Genomic DNA, 18067 nt, shown 5'->3' with positions numbered 1-18067 from the left:
GAGTGTAGCTGGGAGCGTGTCACACTCGGTGTAGCTGCGTTACACACTAGTAATGGATGGAGTGTAGCTGGGAGCGTGTCACACTCAGTGTAGCTGCGTTACATACTAGTAATGGCTGGAGTGTAGCTGGGAGCGTGTCACACTCAGTGTAGCTGCGTTACACACTAGTAATGGCTGGAGTGTAGCTGGGAGCGTGTCACACTCGGTGTAGCTGCGTTACACACTAGTAATGGATGGAGTGTAGCTGGGAGCGCGTCACACTCGGTGTAGCTGCGTTACACACTAGTAATGGCTGGAGTGTAGCTGGGAGGAGCGTGTCACACTCGGTGTAGCTGCGTTACACACTAGTAATGGCTGGAGTGTAGCTGGGAGCGTGTCACACTCGGTGTAGCTGCGTTACACACTAGTAATGGCTGGAATGTAGCTGGGAGTGTGTCACACTCGGTGTAGCTGCGTTACACACTAGTAATGGCTGGAGTGTAGCTGGGAACGTGTCACACTCGGTGTAGCTGCGTTACACACTAGTAATGGCTGGAGTGTAGCTGGGAACGTGTCACACTCGGTGTAGCTGCGTTACACACTAGTAATGGCTGGAGTGTAGCTGGGAGCGTGTCACACTCAGTGTAGCTGCGTTACACACTAGTAATGGCTGGAGTGTAGCTGGGAGCGCGTCACACTCAGTGTAGCTGTGTTACACACTAGTAATGGCTGGAGTGTAGCTGGGAGCGTGTCACACTCGGTGTAGCTGCGTTACACACTAGTAATGGCTGGAGTGTAGCTGGGAACGTGTCACACTCGGTGTAGCTGCGTTACACACTAGTAATGGCTGGAGTGTAGCTGGGAGCGTGTCACACTCGGTGTAGCTGCGTTACACACTAGTAATGGCTGGAGTGTAGCTGGGAACGCGTCACACTCGGTGTAGCTGCGTTACACACTAGTAATGGCTGGAGTGTAGCTGGGAGCGTGTCACACTCGGTGTAGCTGCGTTACACACTAGTAATGGCTGGAGTGTAGCTGGGAACGTGTCACACTCGGTGTAGCTGCGTTACACACTAGTAATGGCTGGAGTGTAGCTGGGAGCGTGTCACACTCAGTGTAGCTGCGTTACACACTAGTAATGGCTGGAGTGTAGCTGGGAGCGCGTCACACTCAGTGTAGCTGCGTTACACACTAGTAATGGATGGAGTGTAGCTGGGAGCGCGTCACACTCGGTGTAGCTGCGTTACACACTAGTAATGGCTGGAGTGTAGCTGGGAGCGTGTCACACTCAGTGTAGCTGCGTTACACACTAGTAATGGCTGGAGTGTAGCTGGGAACGTGTCACACTCGGTGTAGCTGCGTTACACACTAGTAATGGCTGGAGTGTAGCTGGGAACGTGTCACACTCGGTGTAGCTGCGTTACACACTAGTAATGGCTGGAGTAGCTGGGAACGTGTCACACTCGGTGTAGCTGCGTTACACACTAGTAATGGCTGGAGTGTAGCTGGGAGCGTGTCACACTCGGTGTAGCTGCGTTACACACTAGTAATGGATGGAGTGTAGCTGGGAGCGCGTCACACTCGGTGTAGCTGCGTTACACACTAGTAATGGATGGAGTGTAGCTGGGAGCGTGTCACACTCAGTGTAGCTGCGTTACATACTAGTAATGGCTGGAGTGTAGCTGGGAGCGTGTCACACTCAGTGTAGCTGCGTTACACACTAGTAATGGCTGGAGTGTAGCTGGGAGCGTGTCACACTCGGTGTAGCTGCGTTACACACTAGTAATGGATGGAGTGTAGCTGGGAGCGTGTCACACTCAGTGTAGCTGCGTTACACACTAGTAATGGCTGGAGTGTAGCTGGGAACGTGTCACACTCGGTGTAGCTGCGTTACACACTAGTAATGGCTGGAGTGTAGCTGGGAGCGTGTCACACTCAGTGTAGCTGCGTTACACACTAGTAATGGCTGGAGTGTAGCTGGGAGCGCGTCACACTCGGTGTAGCTGCGTTACATACTAGTAATGGCTGGAGTGTAGCTGGGAGCGTGTCACACTCAGTGTAGCTGCGTTACACACTAGTAATGGCTGGAGTGTAGCTGGGAGCGTGTCACACTCGGTGTAGCTGCGTTACACACTAGTAATGGATGGAGTGTAGCTGGGAGCGCGTCACACTCGGTGTAGCTGCGTTACACACTAGTAATGGCTGGAGTGTAGCTGGGAACGTGTCACACTCGGTGTAGCTGCGTTACACACTAGTAATGGCTGGAGTGTAGCTGGGAACGTGTCACACTCGGTGTAGCTGCGTTACACACTAGTAATGGCTGGAGTGTAGCTGGGAGCGTGTCACACTCAGTGTAGCTGCGTTACACACTAGTAATGGCTGGAGTGTAGCTGGGAGCGCGTCACACTCAGTGTAGCTGCGTTACACACTAGTAATGGATGGAGTGTAGCTGGGAGCGCGTCACACTCGGTGTAGCTGCGTTACACACTAGTAATGGCTGGAGTGTAGCTGGGAGCGTGTCACACTCAGTGTAGCTGCGTTACACACTAGTAATGGCTGGAGTGTAGCTGGGAACGTGTCACACTCGGTGTAGCTGCGTTACACACTAGTAATGGCTGGAGTGTAGCTGGGAACGTGTCACACTCGGTGTAGCTGCGTTACACACTAGTAATGGCTGGAGTAGCTGGGAACGTGTCACACTCGGTGTAGCTGCGTTACACACTAGTAATGGCTGGAGTGTAGCTGGGAGCGTGTCACACTCGGTGTAGCTGCGTTACACACTAGTAATGGATGGAGTGTAGCTGGGAGCGCGTCACACTCGGTGTAGCTGCGTTACACACTAGTAATGGATGGAGTGTAGCTGGGAGCGTGTCACACTCAGTGTAGCTGCGTTACATACTAGTAATGGCTGGAGTGTAGCTGGGAGCGTGTCACACTCAGTGTAGCTGCGTTACACACTAGTAATGGCTGGAGTGTAGCTGGGAGCGTGTCACACTCGGTGTAGCTGCGTTACACACTAGTAATGGATGGAGTGTAGCTGGGAGCGTGTCACACTCAGTGTAGCTGCGTTACATACTAGTAATGGCTGGAGTGTAGCTGGGAGCGTGTCACACTCAGTGTAGCTGCGTTACACACTAGTAATGGCTGGAGTGTAGCTGGGAGCGTGTCACACTCGGTGTAGCTGCGTTACACACTAGTAATGGATGGAGTGTAGCTGGGAGCGCGTCACACTCGGTGTAGCTGCGTTACACACTAGTAATGGCTGGAGTGTAGCTGGGAGGAGCGTGTCACACTCGGTGTAGCTGCGTTACACACTAGTAATGGCTGGAGTGTAGCTGGGAGCGTGTCACACTCGGTGTAGCTGCGTTACACACTAGTAATGGCTGGAATGTAGCTGGGAGTGTGTCACACTCGGTGTAGCTGCGTTACACACTAGTAATGGCTGGAGTGTAGCTGGGAACGTGTCACACTCGGTGTAGCTGCGTTACACACTAGTAATGGCTGGAGTGTAGCTGGGAACGTGTCACACTCGGTGTAGCTGCGTTACACACTAGTAATGGCTGGAGTGTAGCTGGGAGCGTGTCACACTCAGTGTAGCTGCGTTACACACTAGTAATGGCTGGAGTGTAGCTGGGAGCGCGTCACACTCAGTGTAGCTGTGTTACACACTAGTAATGGCTGGAGTGTAGCTGGGAGCGTGTCACACTCGGTGTAGCTGCGTTACACACTAGTAATGGCTGGAGTGTAGCTGGGAACGTGTCACACTCGGTGTAGCTGCGTTACACACTAGTAATGGCTGGAGTGTAGCTGGGAGCGTGTCACACTCGGTGTAGCTGCGTTACACACTAGTAATGGCTGGAGTGTAGCTGGGAACGCGTCACACTCGGTGTAGCTGCGTTACACACTAGTAATGGCTGGAGTGTAGCTGGGAGCGTGTCACACTCGGTGTAGCTGCGTTACACACTAGTAATGGCTGGAGTGTAGCTGGGAACGTGTCACACTCGGTGTAGCTGCGTTACACACTAGTAATGGCTGGAGTGTAGCTGGGAGCGTGTCACACTCAGTGTAGCTGCGTTACACACTAGTAATGGCTGGAGTGTAGCTGGGAGCGCGTCACACTCAGTGTAGCTGCGTTACACACTAGTAATGGATGGAGTGTAGCTGGGAGCGCGTCACACTCGGTGTAGCTGCGTTACACACTAGTAATGGCTGGAGTGTAGCTGGGAGCGTGTCACACTCAGTGTAGCTGCGTTACACACTAGTAATGGCTGGAGTGTAGCTGGGAACGTGTCACACTCGGTGTAGCTGCGTTACACACTAGTAATGGCTGGAGTGTAGCTGGGAACGTGTCACACTCGGTGTAGCTGCGTTACACACTAGTAATGGCTGGAGTAGCTGGGAACGTGTCACACTCGGTGTAGCTGCGTTACACACTAGTAATGGCTGGAGTGTAGCTGGGAGCGTGTCACACTCGGTGTAGCTGCGTTACACACTAGTAATGGATGGAGTGTAGCTGGGAGCGCGTCACACTCGGTGTAGCTGCGTTACACACTAGTAATGGATGGAGTGTAGCTGGGAGCGTGTCACACTCAGTGTAGCTGCGTTACATACTAGTAATGGCTGGAGTGTAGCTGGGAGCGTGTCACACTCAGTGTAGCTGCGTTACACACTAGTAATGGCTGGAGTGTAGCTGGGAGCGTGTCACACTCGGTGTAGCTGCGTTACACACTAGTAATGGATGGAGTGTAGCTGGGAGCGTGTCACACTCAGTGTAGCTGCGTTACACACTAGTAATGGCTGGAGTGTAGCTGGGAACGTGTCACACTCGGTGTAGCTGCGTTACACACTAGTAATGGCTGGAGTGTAGCTGGGAGCGTGTCACACTCAGTGTAGCTGCGTTACACACTAGTAATGGCTGGAGTGTAGCTGGGAGCGCGTCACACTCGGTGTAGCTGCGTTACATACTAGTAATGGCTGGAGTGTAGCTGGGAGCGTGTCACACTCAGTGTAGCTGCGTTACACACTAGTAATGGCTGGAGTGTAGCTGGGAGCGTGTCACACTCGGTGTAGCTGCGTTACACACTAGTAATGGATGGAGTGTAGCTGGGAGCGCGTCACACTCGGTGTAGCTGCGTTACACACTAGTAATGGCTGGAGTGTAGCTGGGAACGCGTCACACTCAGGGTAGCTGCGTTACACACTAGTAATGGCTGGAGTGTAGCTGGGAGCGTGTCACACTCGGTGTAGCTGCGTTACACACTAGTAATGGATGGAGTGTAGCTGGGAACGTGTCACACTCGGTGTAGCTGCGTTACACACTAGTAATGGCTGGAGTGTAGCTGGGAGCGTGTCACACTCGGTGTAGCTGCGTTACACACTAGTAATGGCTGGAGTGTAGCTGGGAGCGTGTCACACTCAGTGTAGCTGCGTTACACACTAGTTATGGCTGGAGTGTAGCTGGGAGCGTGTCACACTCGGTGTAGCTGCGTTACATACTAGTAATGGCTGGAGTGTAGCTGGGAGCGTGTCACACTCGGTGTAGCTGCGTTACACACTAGTAATGGCTGGAGTGTAGCTGGGAGCGTGTCACACTCAGTGTAGCTGCGTTACACACTAGTAATGGCTGGAGTAGCTGGGAACGTGTCACACTCGGTGTAGCTGCGTTACACACTAGTAATGGCTGGAGTGTAGCTGGGAGCGTGTCACACTCAGTGTAGCTGCGTTACACACTAGTAATGGCTGGAGTGTAGCTGGGAACGCGTCACACTCGGTGTAGCTGCGTTACACACTAGTAATGGCTGGAGTGTAGCTGGGAGCGCGTCACACTCGGTGTAGCTGCGTTACACACTAGTAATGGCTGGAGTGTAGCTGGGAGCGTGTCACACTCGGTGTAGCTGCGTTACACACTAGTAATGGCTGGAGTGTAGCTGGGAGCGTGTCACACTCGGTGTAGCTGCGTTACACACTAGTAATGGCTGGAATGTAGCTGGGAACGTGTCACACTCAGTGTAGCTGCGTTACACACTAGTAATGGCTGGAGTGTAGCTGGGAGCGTGTCACACTCGGTGTAGCTGCGTTACACACTAGTAATGGCTGGAGTGTAGCTGGGAGCGTGTCACACTCGGTGTAGCTGCGTTACACACTAGTAATGGCTGGAGTGTAGCTGGGAGCGTGTCACACTCGGTGTAGCTGCGTTACACACTAGTAATGGCTGGAGTGTAGCTGGGAACGCGTCACACTCGGTGTAGCTGCGTTACACACTAGTAATGGCTGGAGTGTAGCTGGGAGCGTGTCACACTCGGTGTAGCTGCGTTACATACTAGTAATGGCTGGAGTGTAGCTGGGAGCGTGTCACACTCAGTGTAGCTGCGTTACACACTAGTAATGGCTGGAGTGTAGCTGGGAGCACATTACACTCTGTGTAGCTGCGTTACACACTAGTAATGGCTGGAGTGTAGCTGGGAGCGTGTCACACTCGGTGTAGCTGCGTTACACACTAGTAATGGCTGGAGTGTAGCTGGGAGCGTGTCACACTCGGTGTAGCTGCGTTACACACTAGTAATGGCTGGAATGTAGCTGGGAACGTGTCACACTCAGTGTAGCTGCGTTACACACTAGTAATGGCTGGAGTGTAGCTGGGAGCGTGTCACACTCGGTGTAGCTGCGTTACACACTGGTAATGGCTGGAGTGTAGCTGGGAGCGCGTCACACTCAGTGTAGCTGTGTTACACACTGGTAATGGCTGGAGTGTAGCTGGGAGCGCGTCACACTCTGTGTAGCTGCGTTACACACTAGTAATGGCTGGAGTGTAGCTGGGAGCGTGTCACACTCTGTGTAGCTGCGTTACACACTAGTAATGGCTGGAGTGTAGCTGGGAGCGCGTCACACTCGGTGTAGCTGCGTTACACACTAGTAATGGCTGGAGTGTAGCTGGGAACGCGTCACACTCGGTGTAGCTGCGTTACACACTAGTAATGGCTGGAGTGTAGCTGGGAGCGTGTCACACTCAGTGTAGCTGCGTTACACACTAGTAATGGCTGGAGTGTAGCTGGGAGCGTGTCACACTCAGTGTAGCTGCGTTACACACTAGTAATGGCTGGAGTGTAGCTGGGAGCGTGTCACACTCTTTGTAGCTGCGTTACACACTAGTAATGGCTGGAGTGTAACTGGGAGCGTGTCACACTCGGTGTAGCTGCGTTACACACTAGTAATGGCTGGAGTGTAGCTGGGAGCGTGTCACACTCAGTGTAGCTGCGTTACACACTAGTAATGGCTGGAGTGTAGCTGGGAGCGTGTCACACTCAGTGTAGCTGCGTTACACACTAGTAATGGCTGGAGTGTAGCTGGGAGCGTGTCACACTCTGTGTAGCTGCGTTACACACTAGTAATGGCTGGAGTGTAGCTCTGTGAGCGTGTCACACTCAGTGTAGCTGCGTTACACACTAGTAATGGCTGGAGTGTAGCTGGGAGGAGCGTGTCACACTTGTAGCTGCGTTACACACTAGTAATGGCTGGAGTGTAGCTGGGAGCGTGTCACACTCGGTGTAGCTGAGTTACACACTAGTAATGGCTTGAGTGTAGCTGGGAGCGTGTCACACTCGGTGTAGCTGCGTTACACACTAGTAATGGCTGGATTGTAACTGGGAGCGTGTCACACTCAGTGTAGCTGCGTTACACACTAGTAGTGGCTGGAGTGTAGCTGGGAGGAGCGTGTCACACTTGTAGCTGCGTTACACACTAGTAATGGCTGGAGTGTAGCTGGGAGCGTGTCACACTCAGTATAGCTGCGTTACACACTAGTAATGGCTGGAGTGTAGCTGGGAGCGTGTCACACTCAGTGTAGCTGCGTTACACACTAGTAATGGCTGGAGTGTACCTGGGACCGCATCACACTCGGTGTAGCTGCTTTACACACTAGTAATGGCTGGAGTGTAGCTCTGTGAGCGTGTCACACTCGGTGTAGCTGCGTTACACACTAGTAATGGCTGGAGTGTAGCTGGGAGTGCGTCACACTTGGTGTAGCTGCATTACACACTAGTAAAAGCTGGAGTGTAGCTGGGAGCGCGTCACACTCGGTGTTGCTGCGTTACACACTAGTAATGGCTGGAGTGTAGCTGGGAGCTTGTCACTCTCAGTGTAGCTGCGTTACACACTAGTAATGGTTGCAGTGTAGCTCTGTAAGCGTGTCACACTCGGTGTAGCTGTTTTACACACTAGTAAAAGCTGAAGTGTAGCTTGGAGCGTTTGACACACTCGGTGTAGCTGCGTTACGCACTAGTAATGGCTGGAGTGTAGCCGGGAGCGTGTCACACTCGCAGTAGCTGCGATACACACTAGTAATGGCTGGAGTGTAGCTGGGAGCGTGTCACACTCAGTGTAGCTGCGTTACATACTAGTAATGGCTGGAGTGTAGCTCTGTAAGCGTGTCACACTCGGTGTAGCTGCGTTACACACTAGTAAAAGCTGGATTGTAGCTGGGAGCGCGTCACACTCAGTGTAGCTGCGTTACACACTAGTAATGGCTAGAGTGTAGCTGGGAGGAGCGTGTCACACTTGTAGCTGCGTTACACACTAGTAATGGCTGGAGTGTAGCTCTGTGAGCGTGTCACACTCGGTGTAGCTGCGTTACACACTAGTAATGGCTGGAGTGTAGCTGGGAGCGCGTCACACTCAGTGTAGCTGCTTTACACACTAGTAATGGCTGGAGTGTAGCGGGAACGTGTCACACTCGGTGTAGCTGCGTTACACACTAGTAATGGCTGTAGTGTAGCTGGGAACGTGTCACACTCTGTGTAGCTGCGATACACACTAGTAATGGCTGGAGTGTAGCCGGGAGCACGTCACACTCAGTGTAGCTGCGTTACACACTAGTAATGGCTGGAGTGTAGCTGGGAGCGTACCACACTCAGTGTAGCTGCGTTACACACTAGTAATGGCTGGAGTGTAGCTGGGAGCGTGTCACACTCGGTGTAGCTGCGTTACACACTAGTAATGGCTGGAGTGTAGCTCTGTGAGCGTGTCACACTCGGTGTAGCTGCGTTCCACACTAGTAATGGCTGGAGTGTAGCTGGGAGCACGTCACACTCTGTGTAGCTGCGTTACATACTAGTAATGGCTGGAGTGTAGCTCTGTAAGCGTGTCACACTCGGTGTAGCTGCGTTACACACTAGTAATGGCTGGAGTGTAGCTGGGAGCGTGTCACACTCTGTGTAGCTGCGTTACATACTAGTAAAAGCTGGATTGTAGCTGGGAGCGTGTCACACTCTGTGTAGCTGCGTTACATACTAGTAAAAGCTGGATTGTAGCTGGGAGCGTGTCACACTTGGTGTAGCTGCGTTACACACTAGTAATGGATGGAGTGTAGCTGGGAGCGCGTCACACTCGGTGTAGCTGCGTTACACACTAGTAATGGCTGGAGTGTAGCTGGGAGCGCGTCACACTCAGTGTAGCTGCGTTACACACTAGTAATGGCTGGAGTGTAGCTGGGAGCGTGTCACACTCGGTGTAGCTGCGTTACACACTAGTAATGGCTGGAGTGTAGCTGGGAGCGTGTCACACTCAGTGTAGCTGCGTTACACACTAGTAATGGCTGGAGTGTAGCTCTGTGAGCGTGTCACACTCGGTGTAGCTGCGTTACACACTAGTAATGGCTGGAGTGTAGCTGGGAGCACGTCACACTCTGTGTAGCTGCGTTACACACTAGTAATGGCTGGATTGTAGCTGGGAGCGCGTCACACTCTGTGTAGCTGCGTTACACACTAGTAATGGCTGGAGTGTAGCTGGGAGGAGCGTGTCACACTTGTAGCTGCGTTACACACTAGTAATGGCTGGAGTGTAGCTCTGTGAGCGTGTCACACTCGGTGTAGCTGCGTTACACACTAGTAATGGCTGGAGTGTAGCTGGGAGCGCGTCACACTCAGTGTAGCTGCGTTACACACTAGTAATGGCTGGAGTGTAGCTGGGAGCGTGTCACACACGGTGTAACTGCGTTACACACTGGTAATGGCTGGAGTGTAGCTGGGAACGCGTCACACTCGGTGTAGCTGCGTTACACACTAGTAAAAGCTGGAGTGTAGCTGGGAGCGTGTCACACTCGGTGTAGCTGCGTTACACACTAGTAATGGCTGGAGTGTAGCTGGGAACGCGTCACACTCGGTGTAGCTGCGTTACACACTAGTAATGGCTGGAGTGTAGCTGGGAGCGTGTCACACTCAGTGTAGCTGCGTTACACACTAGTAATGGCTGGAGTGTAGCTGGGAGCGTGTCACACTCAGTGTAGCTGCGTTACACACTAGTAATGGCTGGAGTGTAGCTGGGAGCGTGTCACACTCTTTGTAGCTGCGTTACACTCTAGTAATGGCTGGAGTGTAACTGGGAGCGTGTCACACTCGGTGTAGCTGCGTTACACACTAGTAATGGCTGGAGTGTAGCTGGGAGCGTGTCACACTCAGTGTAGCTGCGTTACACACTAGTAATGGCTGGAGTGTAGCTGGGAGCGTGTCACACTCAGTGTAGCTGCGTTACACACTAGTAATGGCTGGAGTGTAGCTGGGAGCGTGTCACACTCTGTGTAGATGCGTTACACACTAGTAATGGCTGGAGTGTAGCTCTGTGAGCGTGTCACACTCAGTGTAGCTGCGTTACACACTAGTAATGGCTGGAGTGTAGCTGGGAGGAGCGTGTCACACTTGTAGCTGCGTTACACACTAGTAATGGCTGGAGTGTAGCTGGGAGCGTGTCACACTCGGTGTAGCTGAGTTACACACTAGTAATGGCTTGAGTGTAGCTGGGAGCGTGTCACACTCGGTGTAGCTGCGTTACACACTAGTAATGGCTGGATTGTAACTGGGAGCGTGTCACACTCAGTGTAGCTGCGTTACACACTAGTAGTGGCTGGAGTGTAGCTGGGAGGAGCGTGTCACACTTGTAGCTGCGTTACACACTAGTAATGGCTGGAGTGTAGCTGGGAGCGTGTCACACTCAGTATAGCTGCGTTACACACTAGTAATGGCTGGAGTGTAGCTGGGAGCGTGTCACACTCAGTGTAGCTGCGTTACACACTAGTAATGGCTGGAGTGTACCTGGGACCGCATCACACTCGGTGTAGCTGCTTTACACACTAGTAATGGCTGGAGTGTAGCTCTGTGAGCGTGTCACACTCGGTGTAGCTGCGTTACACACTAGTAATGGCTGGAGTGTAGCTGGGAGTGCGTCACACTTGGTGTAGCTGCATTACACACTAGTAAAAGCTGGAGTGTAGCTGGGAGCGCGTCACACTCGGTGTTGCTGCGTTACACACTAGTAATGGCTGGAGTGTAGCTGGGAGCTTGTCACTCTCAGTGTAGCTGCGTTACACACTAGTAATGGTTGCAGTGTAGCTCTGTAAGCGTGTCACACTCGGTGTAGCTGTTTTACACACTAGTAAAAGCTGAAGTGTAGCTTGGAGCGTTTGACACACTCGGTGTAGCTGCGTTACGCACTAGTAATGGCTGGAGTGTAGCCGGGAGCGTGTCACACTCGCAGTAGCTGCGATACACACTAGTAATGGCTGGAGTGTAGCTGGGAGCGTGTCACACTCAGTGTAGCTGCGTTACATACTAGTAATGGCTGGAGTGTAGCTCTGTAAGCGTGTCACACTCGGTGTAGCTGCGTTACACACTAGTAAAAGCTGGATTGTAGCTGGGAGCGCGTCACACTCAGTGTAGCTGCGTTACACACTAGTAATGGCTAGAGTGTAGCTGGGAGGAGCGTGTCACACTTGTAGCTGCGTTACACACTAGTAATGGCTGGAGTGTAGCTCTGTGAGCGTGTCACACTCGGTGTAGCTGCGTTACACACTAGTAATGGCTGGAGTGTAGCTGGGAGCGCGTCACACTCAGTGTAGCTGCTTTACACACTAGTAATGGCTGGAGTGTAGCTGGGAGCGTGTCACACTCGGTGTAGCTGCGTTACACACTAGTAATGGCTGTAGTGTAGCTGGGAACGTGTCACACTCTGTGTAGCTGCGTTACACACTAGTAATGGCTGGAGTGTAGCCGGGAGCACGTCACACTCAGTGTAGCTGCGTTACACACTAGTAATGGCTGGAGTGTAGCTGGGAGCGTACCACACTCAGTGTAGCTGCGTTACACACTAGTAATGGCTGGAGTGTAGCTGGGAGCGTGTCACACTCGGTGTAGCTGCGTTACACACTAGTAATGGCTGGAGTGTAGCTCTGTGAGCGTGTCACACTCGGTGTAGCTGCGTTCCACACTAGTAATGGCTGGAGTGTAGCTGGGAGCACGTCACACTCTGTGTAGCTGCGTTACACACTAGTAATGGCTGGAGTGTAGCTGGGAGCGTGTCACACTCTGTGTAGCTGCGTTACATACTAGTAAAAGCTGGATTGTAGCTGGGAGCGTGTCACACTCTGTGTAGCTGCGTTACATACTAGTAAAAGCTGGATTGTAGCTGGGAGCGTGTCACACTCGGTGTAGCTGCGTTACACACTAGTAATGGATGGAGTGTAGCTGGGAGCGCGTCACACTCGGTGTAGCTGCGTTACACACTAGTAATGGCTGGAGTGTAGCTGGGAGCGCGTCACACTCAGTGTAGCTGCGTTACACACTAGTAATGTCTGGAGTGTAGCTGGGAGCGTGTCACACTCGGTGTAGCTGCGTTACACATTAGTAATGGCTGAAGTGTAGCTGGGAGCGTGTCACACTCAGTGTAGCTGCGTTACACACTAGTAATGGCTGGAGTGTAGCTCTGTGAGCGTGTCACACTCGGTGTAGCTGCGTTACACACTAGTAATGGCTGGAGTGTAGCTGGGAGCACGTCACACTCTGTGTAGCTGCGTTACACACTAGTAATGGCTGGATTGTAGCTGGGAGCGCGTCACACTCTGTGTAGCTGCGTTACACACTAGTAATGGCTGGAGTGTAGCTGGGAGGAGCGTGTCACACTTGTAGCTGCGTTACACACTAGTAATGGCTGGAGTGTAGCTCTGTGAGCGTGTCACACTCGGTGTAGCTGCGTTACACACTAGTAATGGCTGGAGTGTAGCTGGGAGCGCGTCACACTCAGTGTAGCTGCGTTACACACTAGTAATGGCTGGAGTGTAGCTGGGAGCGTGTCACACACGGTGTAACTGCGTTACACACTGGTAATGGCTGGAGTGTAGCTGGGAACGCGTCACACTCGGTGTAGCTGCGTTACACACTAGTAAAAGCTGGAGTGTAGCTGGGAGCGTGTCACACTCGGTGTAGCTGCGTTACACACTAGTAAAAGCTGGAGTGTAGCTGGGAGCGTGTCACACTCGGTGTAGCTGCGTTACACACTAGTAATGGCTGGAGTGTAGCCGGGAGCGCGTCACACTCGGTGTAGCTGCGTTACACACTAGTAATGGCTGGAGTGTAGCCGGGAGCGCGTCACACTCGGTGTAGCTGCGTTACACACTAGTAATGGCTGGAGTGTAGCTGGGAGCGTGTCACCCTCGGTGTAGCTGCGTTACACACTAGTAATGGCTGGAGTGTAGCTGGGAACGTGTCACCCTCGGTGTAGCTGCGTTACACACTAGTAATGGCTGGAGTGTAGCTGGGAACGTGTCACACTCAGTGTAGCTGCGTTACACACTAGTAATGGCTGGAGTGTAGCTGGGAGCGCGTCACACTCTGTGTAGCTGCGTTACACTCTAGTAATGGCTGGAGTGTAGCTGGGAGCGTGTCACACTCAGTGTAGCTGCGTTACACACTAGTAATGGCTGGAGTGTAGCTGGGAGCGTGTCACACTCGGTGTAGCTGCGTTACACACTAGTAATGGCTGGAGTGTAGCTGGGAACGTGTCACACTCGGTGTAGCTGCGTTACACACTAGTAATGGCTGGAGTGTAGCTGGGAGCGCGTCACACTCAGTGTAGCTGCGTTACACACTAGTAATGGCTGGAGTGTAACTGGGAGCGTGTCACACTCGGTGTAGCTGCGTTACACACTAGTAATGGCTGGAGTGTAGCTGGGAGCGTGTCACACTCTGTAGCTGTGTTACACACTAGTAATGGCTGGAGTGTAGCTGGGAACGTGTCACACTCGGTGTAGCTGTGTTACACACTAGTAATGGCTGGAGTGTAGCTGGGAGCGTGTCACACTCTGTGTAGCTGCGTTACACACTAGTAATGGCTGGAGTGTAGCTGGGAGCGTGTCACACTCGGTGTAGCTGCGTTACACACTAGTAATGGCTGGAGTGTAGCTGGGAGCACGTCACACTCTGTGTAGCTGCGTTACATACTAGTAAAAGCTGGATTGTAGCTGGGAGCGCGTCACACTCTGTAGCTGCGTTACACACTAGTAATGGCTGGAGTGTAGCTGGGAGCGTGTCACACTCTGTGTAGCTGCGTTACACACTAGTAATGGCTGGAGTGTAGCTCTGTGAGCGTGTCACACTCGGTGTAGCTGCGTTACACACTAGTAATGGCTGGAGTGTAGCTGGGAACGCGTCACACTCAGTGTAGCTGCGTTACACACTAGTAATGGCTGGAGTGTAGCTGGGAGCGTGTCACACTCTGTGTAGCTGCGTTACACACTAGTAATGGCTGGAGTGTAGCTGGGAGCACGTCACACTCGGTGTAGCTGCGTTACACACTAGTAAAAGCTGGAGTCTAGCTGGGAGCGTGTCACACTCTGTGTAGCTGCGTTACGCACTAGTAATGGCTGGAGTGTAGCCGGGAGCGTGTCACACTCGGTGTAGCTGCGTTACACACTAGTAATGGCTGGAGTTTAGCTGGTAGCACGTCACACTCGGTGTAGCTGCGTTACACACTAGTAATGGCTGGAGTGTAGCTGGGAGCGTGTCACACTCGGTGTAGCTGCGTTACACACTAGTAATGGATGGAGTGTAGCTGGGCGCGCGTCACACTCGGTGTGTAGCTGGGAGTGCGTCACACTCGGTGTAGCTGCGTTACACACTAGTAATGGCTGGAGTGTAGCTGGGAGCGCGTCACACTCTGTGTAGCTGCGTTACACACTAGTATAGTAATGGCTGGAGTGTAGCTCGGAGCGTGTCACACTCGGTGTAGCTGCGTAACACACTAGTAATGGCTGGAGTGTAGCTGGGAGGAGCATGTCACACTTGTAGCTGCGTTACACACTAGTAATGGCTGGAGTGTAGCTGGGAGCGTGTCACACTAGGTGTAGCTGCGTTACACACTAGTAATGGCTGGAGTAGCTGGGAACGTGTCACACTCTGTGTAGCTGCGTTACACACTAGTAATGGCTGGAGTGTAGCTGGGAGCGCGTCACACTCAGTGTAGCTGCGTTACACACTAGTAATGGCTGGAGTGTAGCTGGGAGCGCGTCACACTCAGTGTAGCTGCGTTACACACTAGTAATGGCTGGAGTGTAGCTGGGAGCGTGTCACACTCGGTGTAGCTGCGTTACACACTAGTAATGGCTGGAGTGTAGCTGGGAACGTGTCACACTCTGTGTAGCTGCGTTACACACTAGTAATGGCTGGAGTGTAGCTGGGAGCGTGTCACACTCGGTGTAGCTGCGTTACACACTAGTAATGGCTGGAGTGTAGCTGGGAACGTGTCACACTCGGTGTAGCTGCGTTACACACTAGTAATGGCTGGAGTGTAGCTGGGAGCGTGTCACACTTTGTGTAGCTGCGTTACACACTAGTAATGGCTGGAGTGTAGCTGGGAGCGTGTCACACTCGGTGTAGCTGCGTTACACACTAGTAATGGCTGGAGTGTAGCTGGGAGCGTGTCACACTCGGTGTAGCTGTGTTACACACTAGTAATGGCTGGAGTGTAGCTGGGAGCGTGTCACACTCGGTGTAGCTGTGTTACACACTAGTAATGGCTGGAGTGTAGCTGGGAGCGTGTCACACTCGGTGTAGCTGCGTTACACACTAGTAATGGCTGGAGTGTAGCTGGGAACGTGTCACACTCGGTGTAGCTGCGTTACACACTAGTAATGGCTGGAGTGTAGCTGGGAGCGTGTCACACTTTGTGTAGCTGCGTTACACACTAGTAATGGCTGGAGTGTAGCTGGGAACGTGTCACACTCAGTGTAGCTGCGTTACACACTAGTAATGGCTGGAGTGTAGCTGGGAACGTGTCACACTCGATGTAGCTGCGTTACACACTAGTAATGGCTGGAGTGTAGCTGGGAGCGCGTCACACTCAGTGTAGCTGCGTTACACACTAGTAATGGCTGGAGTGTAGCTGGGAGCGTGTCACACTCGGTGTAGCTGCGTTACACACTAGTAATGGCTGGAGTGTAGCTGGGAACGTGTCACACTCAGTGTAGCTGCGTTACACACTAGTAATGGCTGGAGTGTAGCTGGGAGCGTGTCACACTCGGTGTAGCTGTGTTACACACTAGTAATGGCTGGAGTGTAGCTGGGAGCGTGTCACACTCGGTGTAGCTGTGTTACACACTAGTAATGGCTGGAGTGTAGCTGGGAGCATGTCACACTCAGTGTAGCTGCGTTACACACTAGTAATGGCTGGAGTGTAGCTGGGAGCGCGTCACACTCGGTGTAGCTGCGTTACACACTAGTAATGGCTGGAGTGTAGCTGGGAACGTGTCACACTCGGTGTAGCTGCGTTACACACTAGTAATGGCTGGAGTGTAGCTGGGAGCGTGTCACACTCAGTGTAGCTGCGTTACACACTAGTAATGGCTGGAGTGTAGCTGGGAGCGCGTCACACTCGGTGTAGCTGCGTTACACACTAGTAATGGCTGGAGTGTAGCTGGGAGCGCGTCACACTCGGTGTAGCTGCGTTACACACTAGTAATGGCTGGAGTGTAGCTCTGTGAGCGTGTCACACTCTGTAGCTGCGTTACACACTAGTAATGGCTGGAGTGTAGCTGGGAGCGTGTCACACTCGGTGTAGCTGCGTTACACACTAGTAATGGCTGGAGTGTAGCTGGGAGCGCGTCACACTCAGTGTAGCTGCGTTACACACTAGTAATGGCTGGAGTGTAGCTGGGAGCGTGTCACACTCAGTGTAGCTGCGTTACACACTAGTAGTGGATGGAGTGTAGCTGGGAGCGTGTTACACAGTAGTAGTGGATGGAGTGTAGCGCTGTGAGCGTGTTACACACTAGTAATGGCTGGAGTGTAGCGCTGTGAGCGTGTTACACACTAGTAATGGCTGGAGTGTAGCTGGGAGCGTGTCACACTCGGTGTAGCTGCATTACACACTAGTAGTGGATGGAGTGTTGCTCTGTGAGCGTGTTACACACTAGTAATGGCTGGAGTGTAGCGCTGTGAGCAGGGCCCTTTGACCTCTCTGTCTGGCTGTTATTCTCCAGGCTTGTTTTCTGTTCTCCCAGTTGTACAGCACAATGGAGTATGCAGGCGCTATATATGTAAATGTGACTTGTAATCGCATACATCATAGTCACCGCCTGGATGTCTGTTTTCTAGGCACAAGTAGCTGGGTCTCCTCATTCCTCACCAAGTCATGGTGCCAACCGCTCCATTCCCATGCCAGTCCGCTCCACGTCAGCCGGCTCCACACCTACCCATGTTCCTCAGGACTCCATAGCTGGACTAGGAGATGTACAGGAAGCATTCGCACACGGTAAGTGTCTGCCCGTGTCATGTCTGGGTGACCAGTATCCACATAGCTAGTAGTGCTGTGACACAGGGGTGACATTACTATCTGAATCCCGAAAGCAGTGTCCCTGCACCTCAGTGTGGTCCCTGCACCTTAGTGTGGTCACTGCACCTTAGTGTGGTCACTGCACCTTAGTGTGGTCACTGCACCTTAGTGTGGTCCCTGCACCTTAGTGTGGTCACTGCACCTTAGTGTGGTCACTGCACCTTAGTGTGGTCCCTGCACCTTAGTGTGGTCACTGCACCTTAGTGTGGTCACTGCACCTTAGTGTGGTCCCTGCACCTTAGTGTGGTCCCTGCACCTTAGTGTGGTCCCTGCACCTTAGTGTAGTCACTGCACCTTAGTGTGGTCCCTGCACCTTAGTGTGGTCCTGTGGTCACTGCACCTTAGTGTGGTCCCTGCACCTTAGTGTCGTCACTGCACCTTAGTGTGGTCCCTGCACCTTAGTGTGGTCCCTGCACCTTAGTGTGGTCACTGCACCTTA

General features: G+C 52.8%; 1 protein-coding gene across 1 annotated transcript in view; it reads left to right on the top strand.

Moving 5' to 3' along the window:
• Positions 1-18067, top strand: part of DTNB (dystrobrevin beta) — a 258375-nt gene that overhangs the window by 230015 nt on the left and 10293 nt on the right. Inside the window, exon 13 of the mRNA XM_063919158.1 lies at positions 17391-17547. Within this exon, the coding sequence (XP_063775228.1) occupies positions 17391-17547 (157 nt within the window). The remainder of the gene's footprint in view (positions 1-17390; positions 17548-18067) is intronic.

The sequence above is a fragment of the Pseudophryne corroboree genome, chromosome 4, assembly GCF_028390025.1.
Source record: "Pseudophryne corroboree isolate aPseCor3 chromosome 4, aPseCor3.hap2, whole genome shotgun sequence".
Lineage (NCBI taxonomy): Eukaryota > Metazoa > Chordata > Amphibia > Anura > Myobatrachidae > Pseudophryne > Pseudophryne corroboree.
The sequence above is the reverse complement of the archived record's forward strand: the minus strand, read 5'-3'. Positions and strand labels throughout refer to the sequence as shown.